General features: G+C 44.6%; 1 protein-coding gene across 1 annotated transcript; it reads right to left on the bottom strand.

Annotated features, from left to right (window-relative positions):
- Positions 1-6,974: 6,974 nt before the first annotated feature.
- On the bottom strand, positions 6,975-9,062 carry bsk146 (brain specific kinase 146). Its single transcript, XM_061095475.1, has 5 exons — positions 8,891-9,062; positions 8,591-8,793; positions 7,796-7,987; positions 7,355-7,715; positions 6,975-7,276 (listed from the first exon to the last, which is right to left on the bottom strand). Exons 1-5 carry the CDS (start codon positions 9,060-9,062, stop codon positions 6,975-6,977), a joined length of 1,230 nt encoding a protein of 409 aa, XP_060951458.1.
- Between the last annotated feature and the right edge of the window lie 1,171 nt (positions 9,063-10,233).

Genomic DNA, 10,233 nt, shown 5'->3' with positions numbered 1-10,233 from the left:
CCAAATAGTCATATGAAATACGCAATGAACTCATTATTAAAGATTTTACACGTGTTTAGGTAGGTTTTAATTAAATGATGAATTAATGCTATGCTGCAAAATGAATGTTAAGAGAAAGATTGTGTGGCATTGTAATATCTCCCGTTTCTGTTCTTTCTCAAGCATACAGATATTAGCAAACTGTGATAAAACGGCAAACAAGACCAATGAGGAACTGGAAACCAGAATTGTTCTCAGTACACTCATTTTGCCTGTGGGACTGACTTGATACCTTCAGTTTCTCTCTGTAGTTTTGAGTTTTAGTTTTATTTCAAATGCCCTGTCTGTCTGTATTAACACTTTCCCTCTGGCACTCTCAATTTATATTTTTTGTAATGACTGAGTTCTCTCGCCCACCAAGGAGGATATGTTTTCACCTGCAGGTTTTTTTTCCCCATTAGTCAGCAGGATTACGCAATTATAACTTCACGTCTTTAAAGGGCCCATATTGTGTAAAATACATTTTCTGGGCTTTTACTATCCGTAGTTTCCTGAAGGGTGTCAGTAGGTACCCTCAAAGTACAGAAACAGTCACTCAGCGGACATTCTTACTCTGTCCATTTGAAGTAATACGCTCCGGATCAAAATCTTAAGACCAGTTAAAAAATTGCATGAATTTGCATTTTGCACTGTTGGATCTTAGGAAGGTTCTAGAAGAGCTTCAAAATGCAAAAAGAAGAAATGGGAACAAGAGACCAAAAGTTGTGAGCAGGCAATTTATTGAAAACAACAATTTAACTCAAATAGGCTGTTCATCAGCTGATCAAAAGTTTAAGACCACAGCCTTTAAAAGCCAAAATCTGTGCAAAAATTTGGATTCCATGTCATTTCCTGTCAAGTAATCACACTGTGAAGATGTCTTGATGGCAAAGGCAAAAAAGCTCACCGTCTTTGAACGTGGTAGGATTGTTGAACTGCATAAACAAGGCCTCTCACAACGTGCCATCGCTGCTGAGGTTGGACGCAGTAAGACAGTCATTTTGCATTTCTTAAAAGATCCTCAGGGTTATGGAACAAAAAAATCAAGTGGTAGACCCGAAAAAATCTCAAAGGCGCTGAGCCGGAGGATCCGAATGGCTGTCCGTCAAGACACGGGACGATCCTCGTCCCAAATTAAGGCCATTACTGGTGCTGACTGCAGCCCAATAACCATCAGACGGCATCTGCGAAGGAAGGGCTTCAAAAACAAGAAACGTCTTCAAAGGCCACGTCTCCTTCAACGCCACAAAATTGCCCGTTTAGACTTTGCAAGGGAGCATCAAACATGGGACATTCAAAGGTGGAAGAGAGTTTTATTCTCTGACGAAAAAAAATGTAACCTTGATGGTCCTGATGGCTTCCAACGTTACTGGCATTACAAGGAGATGCCACCTGAGATGTTTTCTACGCGGCACAGTGGAGGGGCGCCATCATGATCTGGGGTGCTTTTTCCTTCAATGGAACAATGGAGATCCAGGTTGTGCAGGGGCGTCAAACAGCAGCTGGCTATGTGGAGATGTTGCAGCGGGCATCCCTCATCCCTCGTCTGTGTGGTAACGACTGGGTTTTTCAGCAGGACAACGCTCCAATTCACAATGCCCGTCTGACCAAGACTTTTTTCCAGGAGAATAACATCACTCTTTTGGACCATCCTGCGTGTTCCCCTGATCTTAATCCAATTGAGAACATTTAGGGATGGATGGCAAGGGAAGTTTACAAAAATGGACTTCAGTTCCAGACAGTGGATGCCCTTCGTGAAGCCATCTTCACCACTTGGCGCAACATTCGCACTAGCCTTTTCGAAACACTTGCATCAAGCATGCCAAAACGAATTTTTGAAGTGATCAACAATAATGGTGGAGCTACTCATTACTGAGTCAGTTTTTGACACTTTAATTACTGTTTTAGGAGGGGTTTTTTTTTTTTTTTTTTGAGCTGTGGTCTTAAACTTTTGATCAGCTGATGAACAGCCTACTTCAGTTAAATTGTTGTTTTCAATAAATTGCCTGCTCACAACTTTTGGTCTCTTGTTCCCATTTCTTCTTTTTGCATTTTGAAGCTCTACTTAGAACCTTCCAAAGATTCAACAGTGCAAAATGCAAATTCATGCAATTTTTTAACTGGTCTTAAGATTTTGATCAGGAGTGTATGTTATTGAAACATCTCATTTCGTACTTCCTCTCCGTATGATGTCATTCGGGATCGCACTTGTCTCTCAGCCCCATCCAGCTGGCACCATTCCAGCCTCCGAACCCACCTGCACCAGCCCCACTCCCCTCCACACCAGTCTATGCTCCACACCGAATGTGACACAAAGCAGATATGTTGCTGAGCTAGCACCTATTTAGTAGTGGTGGGGGGAAAAATCGATTCTGTTCAGTATCACGATATCTTGCGCATGCGCTTATATCGATACAGTAGCACAAAGTATTGCAATTTTTTTTTTTTTAATACTTTATTTTCAATTTTTGCAATATTTAATTATATATGTAACAGCCCCTGGCTGGCAAAGCATGACGAGGAACGTTTTAGAGTTTAAAAGATACCTGAGCATTCCAGGCACTAGTGTGTCTGCTGAAAGGCTGTTCTCCACTGCAGGAGATATAGTAACGGCCCAGAGGAGCACTTTAATATTATGAACAAAAATGCCAATATTCCCAAATTAATTTTAACATTTTGGGTCATGACCATGTAGACAACTGGACTGGACTCTAGTAGTACACATTTTTGTTTATTTTTCTCAATTTGATTGAAGCTCTAAGTTACTCTTATTTATATGACTATTCTCAGGTTTATGTTACTCTATTATGTCTGCTTTATGTTACTGTATTGTATTTAAATAATTGTAAGTTATGTGCTGGGAGCTCAGCGTTCATGTGAGAGGTCTCCTATTCAGAAAATAATTACAAAGGTCCTGTGTCCTGAATGTTCAAGGACAAAGTTTTTGCACTACCCTTTCTTAGTTTTTGCACTTCAGTTAATTTGTAGAAGACAATGATGTTCACAGAATTAAATGTGACATTTGAAGTGAGTTGAGCAGTCTTATTTTCCTCATTTTTTGTAATGCCTTTGAATAATATGGGGGACATGAATCGCAATATATCGCAGAATGGAATCGCAATACTTGCTGTATCGCAATATGTTAAGAATCCCAATAATATTGAATCGTGGCCCAAATATCGCAATACTGTTGAATCGTCAAATTTTTGCCAATTCCCACCCCTACTATTTAGCTAACACAGGCTAACCACAACAAACAACACTGAAGAAACACTGCAGCGTGGAGGGATGCAAGGAAGAGAATGTGTCCGTGCACATTCCTCAAAAGAAAGTTACTCTCGAGACCAGCGGTTACTCTTTATTTCTTCTGACGTACCGTGTGGCTGTGCTAGGTCTTCATTACTCAGTATTGAAACTCCGTACTGTTACTCAGGATGTTATTCCTATTGGCCGACTATCCTGCTAACACTTGAGGACGGTGTAACTTACAGTTCAGAAACATCCTGTTGTAACAGACAGTAAATATGTGGCTGGCTGCAAACACATTTACACTGTGCATACACAATGACCTGTTCATCAACCCTCCTGTTTCACCATCCATAGAGAAAGAGAAAATAAAAGAGTCACAAAACCATTATACCCAACAAGAATTCTCATTTTATTGACTAAACCTCAGCGTACAGGAAGACATTTGTAATGCAGCGACAGAACTGGGTACGAGTTTGAGTGCTGTGGTCATCTACTCACTGAAACTCCACTGAAATCGTGATGCTTTGAAACATGCCACTGGAGAGAGAGACACTGACTCTCCATTACAACACGTGACGTTATGGATGAGTTGAGGAGGCCTCAGGCGATGGGGGGGAAGAGAGAAGGAGCAACGCATCATGTAAAGGTCCAGTCAAGTCGATCAGTCAACGGAATCGAATATTCATCGTTTTCATTTGTGAATACAATTTTTTTTGTGGAAACACACTAAAATACACCATGCTGCTACAGTGTGTGTGCAATACTCTCTCGGTAGAGGCATGAGAGAAAGTAGGTGTGGAAGCATTTGGGATTTGACACCATATATTAAAAAATATTGGATGAATAAAAGCTGTTTACGGGTCAACGTTAGTATGAGCAATATGAATCTGAAGTTAAATGTTAGCTTGATGCTATCTAAGGCTACATCCACAACTATGTTTTGCTTTCTCTAGTACCGGTATGCCTGGTGTCCACACACGGAAACGCTGCTGGCCCCAAATTAGTTTGAAAGTTCTGGCACTGTAATGTCGTCTGGACGGGCAGAAACTGAGATGTTGGGAAACGATATAAAATCCACTAAAATGCAGGAAATAACATCTACTTAACCCAAAATTTCCTGGGGGTGGACCTTCAGCTATGTCTTTGCGTGTGTGGCTGTGTGCGCGGCAAAATTTTGGTCACCCCCGACAAAAATCTCACTCCAAGGTTTTTTGAAAAGTTGGCAGCTCTGCACTGCCAGATCTGCAGAGCTTCTCGCTGGATTTAAAGGGGACATATTATGAAAATCCCACTTTTGTAGTGCTTCTACACGTTAATGTGGGTATCTAGCACGCGATTTGTTGGGGTTCCTCTATGTCAGCTCGCGGGCCGGCCCAGCTCCCCGGCTAGCGTTAGCTCGCGAGCTAACCGGGCTGATGGAGCCGTTTATATGGTTCAAAACGATATGGTTGCAAGATTGTATCTTCGTCTCCAGTAGCCATATTTCTACAGAGCTAATGGATAGCTAAAAATCTGAGAAGGGCTGCTTTAGACAGGGTAAAAAGGGTGCTGTTTAAAATGATCCTTGTGGTATTTTGACCAAAATATGTTTCAGACATTTCAATAAGACCCCAATGAACCATATCAACTGCGGTAAAATGGGCATAATATGTCTCCTTTAATGTAAAATGAGGCTTGTTAGGATGGATGACTGAGACGCTGTGGAGAGGTAGAATGGTGGTTTGTGGGAACAGAGTTAACGCAGGGAAAGAACGACATGATGAGGTCATGTACAGGCCTGTGCACCGTCCGATGGAGAGGCTGCAGCGAACAGCGTGACAGCAGTGACTGTATCAGCTCTGTCCGTTGTTCTGAGTCAGAGGGCTGAGGCCGACGATGAGGTCAGAGATTGTCACAAGATGTAGTCATTTGCATTCACGCTGGCTGATCCGGGAGCAGCTCTGAGGGATGCGGTCGGAGCAGGTTCATGTGAGAGCCGTTGAGCCGATCCTCAGTCGGACAGATCCGAGCTGAGGCCGCCCGACTCTCACGGGATAAAGAGACATGTTGTTTGCAGCTGCACGACATCTACAGAGAACTACAGCTGGTGACGGGAGCAACACTGAGCAGGTTTTCACAACAGACAAATTCATGCAGATTTATGTCTGGAAAACAACACACGACACGTCCATTCATATACATGACCTGATGTTTTTTTGTTTTTCTTTCGGTTATTCAGGTAATATTCATGACGAGTCAAAGAAAGGATTGGATTACTTTTTTGCTGTTAATTTTAAATTGTTTAGAAAAACATCCAAGCCACACTACCTCACTAAAGGTGGCCGTTTAGAATCTCTTCTAAAAATGCATCAATTAATTCCTTACCTATAATTTTTAATTCAAGCCTCTCGCTCTACGTCCTCATGCTTTGCTTTTTTTTTCTGTTCCTGAATGTGGTGAGATGAGTACACAACATTAATAGCAATACAAATACAACACACTGGATAGAAACTAATTATTGTTCCAATTTATAGCCCTAAGAGATCATAACAGCGATATTCCCACTTCGACATGATGCGAGGAATTGTGCTACGGCAAAAGTTCTACATCACAATGTTTTACGATTCTTTTTAAACTATATTTTTTCGTAAAGCCGGTTTCAATTTTCTTAAAAGTTAAGTTTGAGCTACTTGTCATGCAGTTCATAAAAAGTGACGTGTTTCACGTGTTCTGTTTTCCTCAGATTGAACCCTAAAATGCAAAGTGATCGTTTTTTCTTTTCAGACGATACTCAAAAGAAAACAGAAGTTGTACAAACAGAATTTCAAGAGAGAGTAGAAAATAATGTTTCACCGGTGAAGACGAAATGTTTGTCATAAGGAACAGAGGCGGTGGCGTCCTTCTCTCAATCCAGTCTCACACTCATATTGGTTTATGTCCAGCAGAGGGGAAATATTACATCTGGAAACCACTGGTCACAACTCAAACATAATGTACTGACACCAATATGTACAGCAGCCAACCACGTGTTGTACAGAGAAGTGGGTGTGGCACAGCTACGCCGATACACCAAATCATAATGACAAGAAAAGAAAGAGAGCTACTTTACAAAAGAAAACAATAGAAAAAATAGTGTGTAGTCTTTTTAGATTCCAATAAATAAGAAAATCCTCAAAGCAAAAATAAATCCACTTCTTTTAGATTCATACAGTGATACACTCACACGTTCACATTACACGTGACACATTTAAAACAAATGTTCACTCGTTTCTTTTTCTTTTTTTATCTAACAGGGTGGTTCCTTGAACTCTGCATCTTCAAAAATACAAATCCTTTGACGTCTTGAAGATGTCCCACAGCGTTCTGCCGCTTTCTGTCTTTATTTCTTTTCCTTTCATTTTTTGCTGGAAGTATTGCTTTAAGAAATACATTTTGGTCTTCTTCTCCGATGTGACAGAATCTCTAATGGAAGCAATTTCTCATTTCTTCCTCTGGGTTTCACAAAAACTGTGTTCCGGCTCGTCATTGAATCCAAAGTGTTTTTTTAAACTCGTGAGCGATGTACGTGCTCGACAAAGACTTTCTGTGCTGTGCCGCTCTCAGGATGTTTACAACGGGACCCGTGTACGTCTGATTGTTTCGTCTTCCAGGCATGCACATCTATGTGGTTGGGAGGGAGGTATAAACGTGTGGTGTGGTGAGTCTGTGACGGCAACATCCGGACACGCTCACACGCAGATCTCGATGGGCGTGGCCACCAGCATGCGGCCGCCCGGTGAACTGCTCTCTCGCGGCATTCGATCGTAGCTGTTGGTGGACGACACTGAACTGTTGGTGGAGACGGGCACGAAATGGTGGCCGTTGACCTGTTCCATCAACCCGCCCTTGGCGCCGCCGCCGCTCCCCCGCTCCACCGCCACAGGCGACATGGGAGAGAGAGGGGACAGAGTCTGCTGCTTCATCCGCTCCACCAGCAGCTCCTCATCCTCCTCGCCCGAAGACGACGATGAGGTGGTGCCATTCACCTCGCCTTGCACGATTCCTCCTCCTCCTCCTCCTCCCCCACCAACCCTCTCTCCACCTCCTCCGCCTCCTGTGTTGCTGTTGCCGTTGTTGTTGTTGTTCTCCGTGTCCAGCATCCAGGAGTGGCTGAAGTAGCCGAACACCTCCTTGACGGAGCAGCGGCGGTCCTGCTCCACGGAGAGCAGCCGGCGGAACATGCGGAGGGCCTGCTCGGTGAAGCGCCTCCACTGGGACGGCACCGTGTTCGTCCTCCTCCTCTGCCAGCGGATGAACTCCTGATAGAAGGAGTCGGAGGGCAGCGCCTTCTCCCAGGGGAAGTTGCCGGTCAGCATGCAGAAGAGCAGCACGCCGAAGGCCCAGACGTCGGTGCTGTAGTCCACGCAGAAGCCCTCGTGGCGGGACACATCGCAGAGTTCCGGGGCCGTGTAGGGGATGGTGCCGCTCACCTAGAGGAGAAGGTCAGCAGGTTAAAGCTGCAACAAGCTGCTACATAATAGACAAGTCTCAAAATAAACCTGGTACTCACTCTTTTCACGGGCGAGCCAGCTCGGCGGGTCATGCCAAAGTCGGACAGCTTGACCTTGCGGCACTCTCTGTCAAAAATGAGGATGTTCTCGGGCTTGATGTCCCTGTGGACCAGCTTCTTACAGTGCAGGTAGTCCAGAGCGATGGCTACTTGGTGCACGCAGCGCTTTGCCACTGCCTCTGGAAGACCAACCTGAGAGAGGGAACAGATCTGAGTGGAGTCTATCCATTATCTGTACCATTATATTATAGCTAGCAGGGGGGAACTGGAGCGATTCCTAGCTGACATTGGGCGAGTCACCAGCGTATCATAAGGCCAACATATAGAGATAAAGAACCACTCCCAACTACTGTCAATTTAGAGTCTCCAATTAACCTAACCCTAGGTGAACCCAGAGAAAGCCTGCACAGACAAGAGGAGAACCTATAAACTCCACACAGGAAGACACCATCCAAACAGGAATCTATATCAGGAACCATCTTGCTGTGAGCGACAGTGCTAACCACTGCACTGCACCACTTCCCAAGGTGCGTAAAGAAAATGCATACACTGAGCTGGGCACGTGTTTTGCAAATCAACATTTTTAACATTATGTTGTTCTGCCTTGTACACCATTGGAACGTCTGCTGTGGTAATGTGTGTCGGGTAACACTTAGCCAAGCAGCAGCAAAAGTTGAGACAGAAGAAGACCACAAGACAACATAAGGCGGTTAGGAGTGTGAATGGGTGAATGGCAAAAAACGTACTGTAAAGCACTTTGAGTTGCCTTGAGTCTAATGCATGAGATGTTTATACCTGTGGAGGAATGATATCGAAGAGGTCTCCTGCCAGAGCGTACTCCTGTGCGAACACAAAGTATTCGTCGGTTTCAAAGGCGATGCCGAACATGTTGATGATGAAGGGGCAGGGAGACAGGTAGAGCGAGATGCTGTACTCCCGCAGAAACGACTTCAGCTTGGTGGTTTTCTTCTTCAGGAACTTCAGAGCCATTTTTGTGCCTTTGGGGGAAAGAACAGATACAGTTTTGTTCTTCGAAACCAAGTATTTAATATTAAAGCAGCGCATTCTTTTGTCCATGTGTGTTCATCCCCTTACCTCTGATCTTGTGGATGACTAGGTCCACCTTGCCATAGGTGCCTTTGCCCAGCTCCCTGATCACCTCGTAGTACTTGTTGACCTCCAGCCTCTCCAGGTTCTGGGCTGCGATCAGCTGCAGCTCATCCAGGATGTCCATGTTAGCTCGGGACACCAGCGGAGAGGAGCTCATGCTGGGGACAATTTCAGGAGATGGAGCCAATCGGAAAAACTGGGGAATGGACGCTCAGGCAGAACAAGAGCCGCAGCAGCTAAAGGCTGGTGTCACTGTGAAGAAACAAGGCGAGACACATTTTTAATTGGTGGTAGAATAATATTTGTTCTTTTTTCCCACTCCATGAAATGCTGTTGTGTTGTGAAATGTATTTGCGTTGTGTTCCAACCCTCTGGGCCACCGTAGCTATGTGGTATTTATGTTCAAGGTTGGAGCTCACAGTCTGCTGCTCTGATCTGCAGTGTGATAGTCATTGAAAATGCTAATTATCTGCAGTGAAGGCTTAAGTAATTCTAGATGCTGTTCGCCAGGGGGATGCCTGAGCTGAGACTCACACACACACACACACACACACACACACACACACACACACACACACACACACACAGAGACAACCAATAACAGCTCTTTCTGGCAAATCCAGTCCCTGCTGCAGTGTGATTATTCTTAGTGATTGTTTCTATTTTCTTTCCTCCTGAGAAGTGGGACCTGACAAATCCCAACCCTCACTCTATAGATCCTGGAACGTTTCCACGTGTTCACCACACACACGTCAACATATAATCACACATCCACATGCTCATTACATAACCCAGAGTGCCAGAGAGCCGCTTATGAATCTGCCGCTCTGTCACTGCTCCCAGTGAAACCAGCAACACTTGGACTTCTGTCATGTTCATACCAGCACATAGCCTCATCTGTCGGTACACGCAGTCCACTGATCTGATATTTACTCCATGAACAGAAACTTAGCAGCGTCGAGTTTGAGGTGCAGAAAATAACACTTTCTGAAGAAGACTGAGCAGCTGCAAGTCGCCATAACCTGCCTCATCATCTCAGTTAGAACACACACACACAGCAACACGCGGTTTTAAAGTACCTCGTCATCCCATCCACAGGCCTCTGTGTTGCTCTGCGGGGGTGTAATCTGTTTTGTATGAGCGGCGGACGGAAAGAGCAGTTGACCCCGGCAGGTGAGGAGGGATGAGTCAGTCCGGCTGATGAATGGCCGCGCGGAGAGGATGCAATGAAGCGCTCTCGCTGCTTTAAATAAAAGGCTCTCGGACACGTGATGAATGCACACGTACGCAGGCGAGGGGGGGCAGCGAGCTGTGAAAGAGAAGGCCAT

The sequence above is a fragment of the Limanda limanda genome, chromosome 21 (genome assembly GCF_963576545.1).
Source record: "Limanda limanda chromosome 21, fLimLim1.1, whole genome shotgun sequence".
In the NCBI taxonomy this organism is placed as follows: domain Eukaryota; kingdom Metazoa; phylum Chordata; class Actinopteri; order Pleuronectiformes; family Pleuronectidae; genus Limanda; species Limanda limanda.
Note: the sequence above shows the minus strand (reverse complement) of the source record. Positions and strands in the feature narration are given on the sequence as shown.

Excerpts from the sequence above, each read along its gene's own strand:
- bsk146 (XM_061095475.1), bottom strand. The coding sequence starts at position 9,062 with ATGAGCTCCTCTCCGCTGGTGTCCCGAGCTAACATGGACATCCTGGAT. Across the intron at positions 7,716-7,795 it reads CTGGCTCGCCCGTGAAAAGA|GTGAGCGGCACCATCCCCTA; the intron begins GTGAGTACCAGG and ends CTTCTCCTCTAG. Across the intron at positions 7,277-7,354 it reads GGAGAACAACAACAACAACG|GCGAGGTGAATGGCACCACC; the intron begins GCAACAGCAACA and ends GAATCGTGCAAG.